This window comes from Sminthopsis crassicaudata, chromosome 5, assembly GCF_048593235.1.
Source record: "Sminthopsis crassicaudata isolate SCR6 chromosome 5, ASM4859323v1, whole genome shotgun sequence".
Lineage (NCBI taxonomy): Eukaryota > Metazoa > Chordata > Mammalia > Dasyuromorphia > Dasyuridae > Sminthopsis > Sminthopsis crassicaudata.
The window spans coordinates 100,280,250-100,295,056 of NC_133621.1; the positions used below are offsets into that span (position 1 = coordinate 100,280,250).

The window sequence follows — 14,807 nt, forward strand, 5'->3', positions numbered from 1 at the left end:
CTCTGGTTCATAGTCAGCATACTACACTCCTCACTCCTCTCCCGTTGCCAATTAATAGGCTTTTGTTCTGCTCCTATCCTAATACCCGTCCTCTTGGTGGTCCAGTTCACATCACTCTCTATATCACAAATATAGTTGGGAGTGACTTTAGAAAGCATTCTACTTTTATATTTCTCAAATTAGGAAACCAGAACTCTGAGACTAGATAACCTGCCATACAGATAGCAAGTTTTTGACTTGAACTCAAACTTCCTGATCCCCAGTAATCTTTCTACAACATCACACAGTCTTGTCTCTATCATCAACCTCCAGGACATTTTTTCCAACCTCAATATCTGGCTCACAGTGTTCTTCTCATTCTAGATCAAGTTACAATTCTTAGTGATAAACACACACACACACACACACACACACACACACACACACACACACACACCCTTTATCTCAAGGCAAGGCACATTGTATATAAAACTATCAAGGGGAAAATTGAGATTGTACAAGTTTAGAGACTGACAAGAATTCTACAGTCAAATCTTAATAGGAAAACATTCAGAGCTATTAATATACATGCAATACCACCCTTAATGTATACTTTCAGCAGCAAAATAGATGATAATAAATCATCCTATGTAATATTAAAGAAACAGGGCTAATCACACAAATGCACCCTTATAGAAACTCACACTTCCTCATCAAAAAAAAAAGAAACGATAAAGACTCTCAGAGAGCAGCATAGACTAGCATTCACATACATATACAAGGCCCCTTCTATGTGTTGGGCATTGTCTTAAACTCTTTTTGTAAACATTATCTCTCCATTACACTAGCTAGTTAATTAGTGGAATAGACTTCTCTGAACAAAGAACAAATAAAGAATAAATGAAGTAAAGAGCAAATAATAGACATTTGTTACCAGACTGGTGAAATAGATTGTTTCTAGGAAGAGCTTATGAAAAACTAAGATCCAAGAATGGAATCCAAAAACACTCTATCGATCACACCCATATAAATTAACTCATCAATATGTGGACAAAGCTACATCCAAGAAGCTACATCCATGACTAGTAATGAAACTTTATAGAAATAAAGGAGTTTAGGACAGTGATTCAGGACTGGGTCACGGACACCAAAAGTTAGAGAAAGGTACTCCTTAAGGAGCCCAGACTAATAAGTCTGGGTTTAAGGTTGTAGAATTAGTTGGTCAATAATATGCAATGTACATATTGCAGAATGAAATAATTTAACATCTACTGGATACTTAGACACAATCAGGTTGTTAGGATTATATAACATAAGTTTTTTTTATTCTGAGATAATTATGAGATTAGGAATCCTTATACTCTAAATACAAATTCCCATCAAAATCTTTCTGAACTCAATGATAAGCTATACTTTAAATAGTGCCTCATTATAGCTAGAACTATTGCCTATACTGGTTGGAACCCAACATCCATGCATAAAAATTGAAGAATAACATTTTTAAAAAAATATCATTGTACTGAAAATTGATAATCTTCAAACTGTATAGAATGAAAAGCCTTCAAAATACAGAAACCTAGTTGAAGACATTCAAATCATTTGAAAGTAGTATAAGGCACATGTCATCTCTGTCATCTGCCTGCTATTTGAATAGTCCCAAATGCTATCAATCATTCTATAGAAGATATACTTACCTCCCAGTGTTCTTAATCAATTGAAAAAGTCATTTCCTCCACTAAACAATAGTCTTAGAATATTATATTTCCAAGAATAATAGTAAGACAGTGAGTTATCCTGGGACTGCTTTTACCTGAATTTTATTAAAATAATTGTACTTTTCTTTATCACTTTCATAGGAGTCTGTGGCCTTTATAATAATTTATCATAGTGAATCCTGACTGAGCTGTATTTTTATTTTCATGACTTTAGGTCTAGAATTTGGAGATTCACTATATGACTTTTTCATTTCTTTATTAAATGGAGAAGCAAATATTGCCACATCCTTGTCTCTTCTCCCCCCAATTTTAAGCCAACATTTAAATCTTTTAAAAAGATATACTACCATCATCACCACCAAGGGCAAAACGTAATTCAAATTAATAAATCAGTGTTGGGGAAATTTAGGTAGGTACTTATAACAGATCCATGGGAAATTATAGAGAAGCTGATTTTTTAATTTAATTATGATGTAATTTCTGATATGGAAAATTTTCACTTAAATAATACCCTCTCTCTTCCTGTCATAGGATTAAATTTGACTTGTTTAAAATGGATTCATCTTCTTTCTTAAATTTTCTTTTTCCTTAAGTATGAGTATTAAGAGAAAGAGAAAGGAAGGAAGGGAGTCCAACTAGTCCAAACCCTTCATCCTTCAGATGAGAACAATAAAGTTAGTGTCACCTTCATCCAAGGCAATATAGTTAATAAGAGGTGAAATTTGAACCCAAGTCCTCTGGCTCCAGAGCCAATGCTTTTTCTACTCACTACAGTATATCTAAGGGCATCTAGATTGCACAATGGAGAGAATGCCAGGCCTAGAATCAGAAAGAGTCATCTTTCTAAGTTCAAATTTAATTTCAGATATTTATTAGCTGTGCAATCTTGGAAAAGTCACTTAACACTTTTTGTTTCAGTTTCCTCATCTTTAAAATGAGCTGGAGAAGGAAATGGCAAGTATAGTGTTGTTCAATTGTTTCAGTCATGTCCAAACAGCATTATATCCAAAGTAATTTGAATTTTATTATCTAGCTATACATGAATTCAGGCCCTGTAGGCAACAGCATTTTTGTTTTTGATCTTAGCTTCTCTCTCACTTTATCATCTAACACTACAACTGTTTCTAACTCAGACTCTTAGAGATCAACTGTCTTGGAATCATTTGAGTTTCTACCCACAGAACTGCACTAAATGATTCTCACAAGTTAGCACTTTTGGCAGCCCTCACCTACTTCTCCATCCTCTTCCCCATATATCTCTGTAAAACAAACAAACAAAAAAAAAAAAAAACCCAACCTCTAATAGAATACAATATGAAAAAATGGCCCCCATGATATATTCAACTCCTCATGTCCCATAACCACCACCAGGTACTACTTTCTACTTAATAAAGTAAAAGGAAACCATTTCTCAAACCTCTGTTGCCAACTTGTCTGGAATACAATTTATCCTTTCTGACAGGTTGGTATCCGGACATTCTGGAGTAAAGGGGACATCTGTGTAGGAAGTTAAAGAACAGAGGTAAAAAATCCCCATGACTACTGTGCCCCACCCCCAAAAAACAGATGACTTAGAAACAATCCATCATCTCACTCTCTAGGAAAATCATAAGATTATATATGCAAAGAGAAAAACATCTAAAGATCATCTAGTCTAAACCAAAGCCCAAAAAAATTGCCCAAGATCACATAGATAGTGACAGATCTTAGATTCGAACTTACTAGATTGTGACCTAAGATAAATCATTTAAATCCTTTGAGCTGCCATTTCCTCATCAATCCTAGTTTTGTGTAACAGTCGTTTTACTTGAAAACTGATTGTTACAAATGGCGTTACATTTGGAAGGATTTTTAGGGATCTTGTGATACAATTCCTTTGTTTTACAAATAGGGAAACAGTGGCCAGAAAAGGTTAAATAACTTAACTAATATCACAAAAATAATGAATCAAGCTGGGATTTGAATCCAGGTCCTTTGACTTCAATTCCAATATTCTTTCCATTGAACTATATTTCTTTTCTTTCTTTTTTATTTCTTCCTACCTTTCTTTGTTTTTTTCTTACATCTTTCTTCCTTTCTCATTCATTCACTCATTCAGTCTCTCTTTGGCAAGTTCGTTGAAATTGTCTTGGATCACAAAATTATAAAGAAGAACTAAGTCTATCAGGATTGATTATCACACAATCTTGCTGTTGCTATGGTATAATGTTTTCTGGTTCTGCTCACTTTCATTGAACTAGAATATTTTCAGTGGAATATTATGTATAAGATGTTATTATATGTATGTTATATATACATATATATATAGCATATATATAAATGGGGAAGAACCACAAGACATAACACATATATGTACATATACATATATATGTTATATATATGTATGACATTGAGAGTTTGGTATACATTTCCATAATGTATATCAAGGCATATGGCTTAATTAAAACAATGGCCCCATTTGACTCAGTCCTAGAAGTACCAACTATGGCAATGACAGGAGAGCAAAGCCTATAAATATTAGTAAAGAAGGAACAAAACTATCCCCATTTGCTAATAAATGAAGAAACCAAGTGAAATGATTAACAACTTCAGCAAAGTAAAAGGATATTTTCCTCAAAATTCCTCAAAGAGTTTTCATTCTACTAGGTTTGGGCAGCCTTTTCTCAAATAGAATAGACAGCAAATTGAAGAGGGAAAAAACATTAGCAATAATAGGTTAAAAAAAAAAAGAGTTGCAAATAAATTTAATTATTAGTTAGAAGAATATAAATACATTTGTGAATGAAGGGACAATGTGATGCAAAGTAAAAAGAATTTCAAGACAAATATTATTGCGTATCATATTTTTACAACTGAGAGCCATAATCCACACCCAGGGACATTAAAAAAAAAAAAAAATCCTTTCCAATTTTGTAAATTCCAAATGTCATATGAATTTTACCTTGTATCAGAAGAACCAGCAAAGCAATGTTAATGCCCAAAACAATCAGGAGGAGGAGAATCAAAAAGATTGTCAATTCAGAAATTTTCTTGGCCATCTGGGGAAATACAGATAGTTCAATTAAAATACCCCCAAAAAAGTTATAGTTCTAAAAATATTAACTATATTTATATTATGGGAACAAAACTTAAGATATAATACTAGACAAATAAAATTAACATAATTTTTAGATTTTATGTAAATTTTAAAAATCCCAGTAAATCAATTAAGAAATCAGCCAAGATAATTAAGTCCTTCAACAACAGTAATATATACAAATAAAATCTACAAAATAATCATTTCTATACATTACCAACAAAACCAAGAAGAAACAATAAGAGCAATGTCTCAAGTTGTCTCAAAAACAATTTGTAGTCTTAGACTTTCTTCAAATCAAGTAGCAAAGATTTTATTATGCTACTAACAAAGGCTAAATCCGTATAGGGTTTTTATCAAGGAAAGGGAGAACAGATATTTTTATCAAGGAAAGGGAGAATAGATAAGTTTTTATGAGCTTAAAAATAACTTCAAAGGTTGGCATCATATCTTGGCTTTCTAATCGGATTCAGTAGCTGTGAAGTTATGATGGTTTTATTAATGCAAAGAATTCAACCTAAGAGTTCAACCAGCAGCCTCCTCTGGTGATAGGGCTGTAATAAAGGTCCATTTTAAAGATGAAAGATCCAATTCAAATCAAAAATTCCAGATAATCAGTGCTCCTACCTGCTTGCCTAAAGGAGTAAACTTGGATTGTAAAATTCAGGCTTTCTCTAAATAGTGCTACTCTTTGTTATCCCAGGCCTACCCAGTTAGAGGTTCTGGAGTCTTTTCTTCTCCACCTGGCCACAGGACCCCCATGGCTCTGGAGGAGAAAGTGAGGCAGGTGTCCTTGCACAAGTCCCTCCCTCCCTTAAATGCAATTTACTTGCATGTCATGGCATACCTCTCTGATGTCATGGTCCTCTTCCAGAATGAAGGACAGCCAATAACAATCCTCATCAGAGGTGTCTAAAGAATAATTTAAATGTCATTTGTATCTCAATGGAGGGTCAAATTTGAGTCTATATTATATCTTTTTTTTTCCTTGAACAATTAAAAGTTGGTTTGCTGTTGTTTACATATTTGTATCTCTATCTATGCCTATCTATATGCACCTATAGCTAATCTATATCTATATCTATATATCTTTACCTATCAGTCATGTGGCAAGCTCTTTTACAGATAATAGTTCATTTAATATTTGAGTCCATTTCATCACATCCACCGCTCTTGATCACTGGACCAACTTAAGGTTAAGGCTAGACAGAAAAAAAGGAAAGGCAGTTTGGGGTAAAGCTGACTAGAAAATCACTAGTAATTGGTTAAATTCCTTTGATCACCTATTATACAGCTCTAGCATCAAGTTAAATCACTCTGAGAGTGTTATCAAAATAGTTTCACTAAAGCAAAGGATCATTTAAGCCTTTTTGTCTTATCCTAGACTCCTTTGTTTATCTATGAAGCCTTTGAACTCCTTTTCAGAATGTTTCTAAATGAATAAAATCAACTAACTCTGACTATAAAGGTAGCCAATATATTGAAATACAGTGTTCAGATTGTTTGTTTGTTTTTTAAGTATCATAGACTCCAAGTTAAGACCTCCTGCACTAAAATAAAAACAATCTTTTTTTTTTTTTTTTTTTTTTTTGACAGTGGAAATTTCCTCCTTTCTCAAATATCAGCTCCTGAAGAAGTGTTGTCTCCATTCTTTCCTCTGCTTTCTATTCTCTAACTCTTCCATTTTCATTTTTCTCGTCTCCCATTTTTTTCATTTTCTTTACCTTGGTCTCAGCCATTTGTACAATCACATCTGAAATAACAAACACTGTACATGACATTTTTAATTGAAAGGATACTACCTATGGTGATATTTAACATATCAACAAGTGGAACTGTTCTTGTACCACATATTTCAAGGATCTATGATTTTGTTATTGTGCGCACTTGTTCCACTAATAAATGCTCCCTTCCCTTTCAGCAGATGTAAGCACCTTGAAGGCCACTATTTTTACATTTGTCTTTGTATCCCTATGTCTGATGCACAGTAGGAGTTCCTTATTGTTTCCTAAAGTTAGGTTTTGAGACACTCATTCTCCTAATTAGAGTTCAGCTATTAGAGACACTCATTTATCATTAAAGCCTACAAATGTTTCTTAAAACCTTCCAATTTTCATTCTAAAATTCTTTTTACACTTTCTGAATAGAAGGTTATTTCTTTCAGGGCAGAAGTTTTTAATATAGGGTCCACAAGAGCCAATGGGTCTGTGAAATTGGACAGGGGGTGGGAAAGAGAAATCCTTCTTTCCTTAAATATTTTATTTACTTTAAAAAAATTCTGTAAGTTTGTATTCTTCACCTACTAACCAATGACTGGGGGGAAGGAACCAAAAATCCATCTATCCAACCTCCATCTCTGAAAATTCTATATATTAGAGGCCATACCTGTTTCCTTAAACTGCAACCGACATTACCTGCAATAATGAATGTTAGCAACACACCCCCAGAGTATCAGCAGCACCTGTGACTGCCAAAGTGATCCCTCACACACATAATTAGGAACCTCAGTTCTAGGAGAATTTGTATTTAATAACGATTGTCTCAAATGTTTCAAAAAGCTTAAAAGAAATGAGTCTCTAGTGAAGGAGCTTTAGAGGATGGGAGTGGGAGGTATTTCCTGGTGTTCTTTAAATCAGAAAACTCAATATGCCCCTTAACCACAGTACATTTTTGTTCTCTACTTTTAATGTCCACATAGCCTGAACCCCTTTGATGTGACAAATCAGAAAAAGCCTAATCTCCTCCCAACCAAGACATTGATTGATTCTACAGCACTTCAACCATTTAATGTGGACAAATTCCTTAACTTTATTCTGTCTTAGTTTCTATATTCTAAAATGAGAGGTTTAGAATTTCTGACAATTACCTTATTTCCATTACTTAAATTGATGATCCTATAACTTAAATCTAGAAATAAATAAGTCTAGTTTCTTCTGGAACTGCTAAACATGCAAATATTTCTTATTTTTTCAGGATCCTCAAACTCCAAGTTCTATTTTGTTTATTCCAAGGACAGTGGAATTAAGACAAGGAAAAGATAAGTCTGCCCCTTTAAAAGATCAGATAGTTGATGTAACAGAATGGGGAAAGTGTAACATAATTTAAAAAGGGGGGTGAGCAGCAAACTACTTAAGGAAAACAAAATTACATACCTCCTAGCCCTGTCTGTTTCCTTTCTGGCTTCTCTTTTCCAGCTCCTCAGGAAGTAGTAAGAAATAACAGCTGATGAGGCCCAACCCCAGTATTATCATCACCTTATTGCCCTTGGAAGCTGGTAATTGGATTAAAGTCCAGAACTCTCCACAAAAGGCATTCTCTTCCTGCCTTTGTATACTCTGCTCCCAGTGCTTTCAATGACTACTTTCTTTCTTCCTTCAGAACCCTTATCTAATTTTCAAACTCAAATTCAAATTCAGATTACTACAGATGATAATGATGTTTGAACAGAATTCAGGCCCTTTTAAATTCATATATATATATATAAAATTTTGTGTAAGTTATGTGAATATATTCTGCTACTAGATTGAAGACAGGTAATTTTTACACTTGTTCCAGCACCTGGCAAAATGATTCATAGAAAATACCATTGATGGGGTATAGGAGTGCAGCCAGGCTCTCCCCATAAAAACCACCAAATGTTGGCAAATAGGTGTTCAAAAGTATTAAACCCTAAAATATATTGGGGTTTCAGGCTATCCATATTGTCCTCAAATGTTGGAAAGGATTTGGACCCCAAAAGTATATTGGTATCTCAGGCTGGTATTGTGGATGTCTCAAAAGAATTGGTGGTCTTAGACTTTCTCTAAATGAAGAGGCAAAGATTTTATTAGTATCCCATTGACTAGCAGACTAAAAGGAGAATAGCAATTAACAAAGAGAAAAAGAGCTAAGCTCCCTAACAGAACCTGCTATTTTTTAGGGGGAAGACACCATTAGGCAAACTAAGTTTGAATTTGTTGCCATAAGGAGGTTGGTTCCTAATGAACCCCTGATGCCATAAGGAGGGCTAAATTCCTACAACTGGAGTTTAGTGGGGATTGAGGTACAAGTAGGTTCTTTTATAGGAGAAAAATATCCTAAAAGGTTGACATCATAGTTTAGCTTTCTGATTACATATAATAACTGTGCAACTTTTCAATGCAAAGAACAAAAGGCCTACTTAAGAATTAAGAGATAATTTTGTCAATGCTCCTCCCTGCTTGCCTCAAGGAATATCTTGGTTTCCTGATTGTTTAAAGTAATTCAAGCTCTCTCAGTAAATGCTCAACAAAACATCAAGGAATCCATCATTATCATCTTATGGGAATGGGAAAATTCTAGAATGGGAAAAAAAAACCATAGAGGCTCCCTAGTTTACTTCCTGTTAGAATGTAAACTCCTGGAGGGCAGGTAAATTTCATTCTTGTCTCTGTGTTCCCTTTGCTTAGTATAGGATCTGGCACATAGTAAGCTCTAAATAAATGTTTATTAATTGAAATGTGAGGAAAATAAGACACATTATCCAGGAAGTATAAATATCTGATTCGGCCTATTCAGTAGGTATGGTACAAATAATTGCCACAGCCCAAATAAAATTTGTAGCCTCCAATATATATCAGCTCTTTAAGGAACTTCAAGAGCGAGTGAGAAAGCATCCAGGTAAGATTTGTATCTTGCATGTCTACTCTCCTAATGGACTTCCAGGTCCTATTTTTTATGGTAATTCAAAGGTAGATAGCATTTGACTCATGGACATCAAAAATTGTTAATAAGACTGATGCAGGACTTGAAAACCCTCAGGAATCATTAGATTCTCTGAGACATGATAAGACTGCTGCAAGACTTCAAAATCTGCAGGAATCATTGGATTCCCTGACATGTGATGCAGTGGACAATAGATTGGTTTTGGACTATCTCTTGGCTGCTGAAGAAGGAGTATGTGGGACTGTTGTTTACATGCCCTCTTTTTAGGACTCTGGGAAATCTTTTACAAGACCATGTTGATTCATATTGTTTGTTATATCACTACTTGCATCTACAATTCATGTTTGTTACACCACATTGAGCCTGCCCTGGCTGTGGGAAGAGTCCCTACTAATAGCCTCTGTGTTATTGCCATGTGCTTGTGTAATACCTCCCCTGCTGATGGGTTTGTGCATACCTGTTTCTAGTAGACCCTTCAGCCCAGAAACCCACTAGCAATCCCCACTTCCCTTTGGTGCTTTTCATCTTTCTTCCTGAGAACTCAGGAATGTAGTGACCACCTGTGTTCTAAAACAAAAGAAAGTGGGAGATATAAAGGGCTGAAACTCTTAAAAGTTGTGCTTGAATCAGACAACCAAGAACTTAAGGCTAATTACCTCTTGGACAATGACTATTAGCATATGTTTGGGAAAATGTCCCTTCTCATTATTCCGTGCTGGCTAGATTTTTGGTGTATAGATAATTGTAGGAGGGATTAGAGGGTAAAGTAACAGAGGCAAGAGAACTTCACTTGGCTGCAGAATGGAGAGGAAAAAAGTGTAAAGATTCTGGACTCTAGATCCTTAGCAAAACTCTTGATAGTTTTGTCTGTCTTCTTCACTCCCCCCCTAAAGAATAAGGACTTTTGCTTATCCTGACTCTGGCTGACCCTGAGGTATCTCCAGAGAGCTAGCCTATTACACCCTTATGGACTACTCTAACCTGGTAGCTCCCCTTAGAGCTACTTTTAATTCCCGTCTGTTGACAGCACAGCTAGGCCACACTTACCCTTCTTCGGGCACCAACCCGGATCCCATAGAGACAGACTACCAGGAGGTAGGGGTGAAGCAAAGGAGACCTTTATTCTTAGCACATTTATACCCCCCTGAGGACCTGGGGGAAAGGGAAGGTCCTCTAGGAACCTGGCATAATGGGATTGGCCCGAGAAGGAGGAGGGAGGCATGCTAGGCTTTGAGAGCACTAAAGAGGGAGGCGTGGTACCTGGAATCAAACACCATCTCTTGGGGGTATGCCCCACCTCCAAATAGGACTCGCCTGTGCCTCGGAACCTCTCATCCCTCAGGCCCTCCCACATGCCTTGAACTGCATTCCTTGCTTCTAGAGGCTTTTTAACCCTTACATTTCCCCCTCTTTTATTATAGCCCAGACTTCACAGATATGAACAATTTTCAGATGATGAAATTGAAACTTTTCTACTCCTATGAAAGTGTTCCAAATTACTATTCTTCAGAGAAATGCAAATTAACTCTGAGATACCACTACACACCTGTCAGATTGGCTAAGATGACAGGAACAAATCATGAATGTTGGAGATGATGTGGGAAAACAGGGACACTGATGCATTGTTGGTGGAGTTGTGAATGGATCCAGCCATTCTGGATTGCAATTTGGAACTATGCTCAAAAAGTTATCAACTGTGCATGCCCTTTGATCCAGCAGTGTTACTGGGCTTATATCCCAGAGAGATCTTAAAGGAGGGACCCACATGTGCTAAAATGTTTGTGGCAGCCCTTTTTGTAGTGGCCAGAAACTGGAAATTGAATGGATGTCCATCATCAGTTGGAAAATGGCTGAATAAATTGTGGTATATGAATGTTATGGAATATTATTGTTCTGTGAGAAACAACCAGCACGTTGAATACAGAGAGGCCTGGAAAGACTTAAATGAACTGATGCTAAATGAAATTAGCAGGACCAGGAGATCATTATACACTTTAACAACAATACTGTATAATGATGTGTTTCGATGGACGTAGATATCTTTGACAAAGAGAAGAGCTATTTCAGTTCCAATTGATCAATGATGGACAGAATCAGCAACACCCAGAGAAGGAATACTGGGAAATGAATGTGGACTATTTGCATATTTGTTTTTCTTCCCAGGTTATTTCTACTTTCTGAATCAAATTTTTCTTGTGCAACAAGAGAACTGTATGGATCTGCACATATATATTGTATCTAGGATATACTTTAACATGTTTAACATGTATAAGACTGCCTTCCATCTAGGGGAGGAGGTAAAAGGAGGGAAGGGAAAAGTTGGAACAGAAGTGAGTGCAAAGGACAATGTTGTAAAAATTACTCATGCTTTGGACATGTATACATATATTGTATTTAATTTATACTTTAACATATGTAACATGTATTGGTCAAACTGCCATCTGATGGAGGGGAGGGGGGAAGAAAGGGAAAAATTGGAACAAAAGGCTTGGCAATTGTCAATGCTGTAAAATTACCCATGCATATATCTTGTAAATAAAAAGCTATAATAAAAAAATAAATAAATAAGAAAAAAATTACTCATGCATATGTGCTGTCAATAAAAAGCTATAATAAAATAAAATAAAATAAAAATAAGGTCAAAAATTTTAAATAAAATAAGAAAATTAGACCTTATCACAGATTTTTTTCTCACTTGTCTCCCTATTAATCTTAGTTTTATTTGAGCTTTTTGTGAAAAACATTTTTATTTTATGTAATTAAAATTAACCATTTATCTTTTGTGGTCTTATCTACTGCTAGAAAAACCAAGGTTGAGAGGATGGCTGAGGGCTTAACCTGAGATGGTAGCTTTATCAGTAGCAAGGAAACAGATTTGAATGAGGTTGTGAAGGTAAAACTGATGAGACTCAGTCACTGATTGGATATATTGACATTCACCAATTCTTTCAGCACCACAGGATGTAGTACAGTTAACTTTGACCTGATCTTTCCAAACTGGATTGTTTTGTCACTCCTTAGGCAGCCCTGGTGACTTCTCCAAGTCCTGCTACTACAAAAAAAGAGGACTTGCCTTCATATAATAAAAATAGCAAGGAATAAAAGAAATATGGTTGAAGATGAAGGGCTATACATAAAATTTTTAAAAATCTTGTTGGCTACTGGTTGAGTTAAAGAACAAATTAAATAAACAATACAAAATTACACTAAAGATGATAGCAGAAATAAAACACTCAAAATTATGAGATGGGGCCAAAAAAGAGCTAAACTTTTATTGCTGCATACATATTTACAAGAGAAAAAAATGTCATTGAGATAGCAAAAGAAAAATTTAGAAAATGGGAATACAGGAGAAATAACACATGTGAATGTGTAATATGCTTTATAAAGGAGTAATGCAGAAGAAAAGATATAATTTAATACTTCTAAATACATTGCTGCAAAAATAAATCAATGTGACATTCATACTGACTTGCACTAACCTGTCACTACATTCTGTGAACTTGCCCCAACTCCTCTCTTGCTTGGTACATTCCTTTACCAATTGCATTTGTCTCCTCCTTTCAGTGAAATTACTTCTACTTTTCTTATCTTTCCATCAGGCCTCAGTTACTCATTAATTCTAACTTTTCTCATCTTTCCCTTCCCAAGCCTTCCACTATTCCTGATCTTCCCCACTAATCTTTTTTCTCCCCTTTCCCCCTGCCCTACCACGTTCTCTATAGCCATTTTCTCCTCCCCTTAACAAATACCATAACTCCTTGGATTTCTCCTGCTGTTCATAGTAACCTCCTGGACCTAAAGCTTTCCTGGACCAAGATTTACACATAATAGTAAAAACTAGCACTTAAAAAGCACTTTTACAAAACCAAAGTGTTTCACATGTTTTCTCACTTAATCCTTAGAACAACTTTGTGAGTTAGGTGCTAATATGAGGAAACTGAGGTCCGAAGAGGTTACATGATGTGCAGAAGGTCACATGACTAATAAGCATCTGAGGCAGGATTTGAACTGAGTTTTTCCCAATTCCATTTCTTACTCTACTGGCATCTCTCTACTGCTCAGCACTCTACTGTCATCACTTAGCTGCTTATAAAGGATATCCCTAAAGCCTTGGTGAATTTTTAAGAATAAATCTTAAAACAGCCTTAAGGTTCTTAGGACACAAAGATATATCTTTGGCCAGTAAGAAGGTATCATTTTTGGCCCTACACAAGTCAACCCAGCGAGATCCTTAGCCACAGTTTGTCTTCAACAAATGCTGAATAACGGTGATGAGCCTTCTGTTCCCATTCAATCAGAAAGAAATAAATAATAATCTGCCTTCTCATTAAGGATTCAGAGCATTCAGGGTTACTGATAAAACCCAATTAAATCCCATTAACAACCTTTTTAAAAAATCAGTATGGCCCAATTAAGTGAAGTCTTAGAATATATAACGGTGATCTGCAAATATATTCCGGTAACTGGTTCAACATCTTTCTCCAAAGGATCATAAGGGATTCTGCCATGTCACCACAAAGGGTTTCCCCAAGTTTATATTGTGTGTAGTCAAGTTCATTGAAAGCACCTGCAGGGAATGAAAATAATAATATGAGTTCTTTCTCCACACAGACTGAGCAAAAGCCAGATCCACCTCAAAGGCCTCATTTCTTATAATGACTCCAACACACCGGATGGAGGCAGCGCAGGAATTATCCTTTTTAAACTGATTAGGAAACTGAGGATTGGGAAAATTATATCACTACTTCAAGGTCACTCATCTAGAAAATAGCAAAACCTGGCCATAGGGCCAAATTTAGAACAAATTTAGAACAGTTATTGCAGGCCTTCTTCCAGCTACTTTTTTTCAGTACTATATGACTTCCTATGGGATTTGTCTCTGCTGGACCACAGCTTAATTGCTTTGCCCTCCTTCCAATTAGATTTTCTTCTTTCTCTTCTCTATCTTCTTTTCATATTTCTACATTCCAACTCAAGAAGACCCATTCAACAAGAATATCCTGTTTTTCTTTATAACACACCATTCTCTTTAAGCAAATAATCCTAAGGAGGTTGAAAACTATTGATTGCTGTGGTTCAGTCATTTTCAGTCATATCTAACTCTTCATAGCGCCTCTAGAGATTTTCTTGACAAAGATACTAGAGTAGTTTGTCATTTTCTTCTCTAGCTCATTTTACAGATAAGGAAACTGAAGTAAACAGGATTAAATGATTTGCTAAGGGTCATACAACTAGTGAGATTTTAATTCAGGAAGATGAGTCTTTCTGACTCTTGGCCCAGCATTCTATCTACTACACCATTTAGCTGCCAATTGTACCAATCTATGAATCAGTCAGCATACAGTGTGAGC

The 14,807-nt window shown here is 35.6% G+C and overlaps 1 protein-coding gene across 1 annotated transcript in view; it reads right to left on the reverse strand.

Moving 5' to 3' along the window:
* Positions 1-12,700: 12,700 nt before the first annotated feature.
* Positions 12,701-14,807, reverse strand: part of LOC141542966 (maltase-glucoamylase-like) — a 157,702-nt gene continuing 155,595 nt past the window's right edge. Inside the window, exon 116 of the mRNA XM_074267708.1 lies at positions 12,701-14,023. Within this exon, the coding sequence (XP_074123809.1) occupies positions 13,946-14,023 (78 nt within the window). The 3' untranslated portion in view covers positions 12,701-13,945. The remainder of the gene's footprint in view (positions 14,024-14,807) is intronic.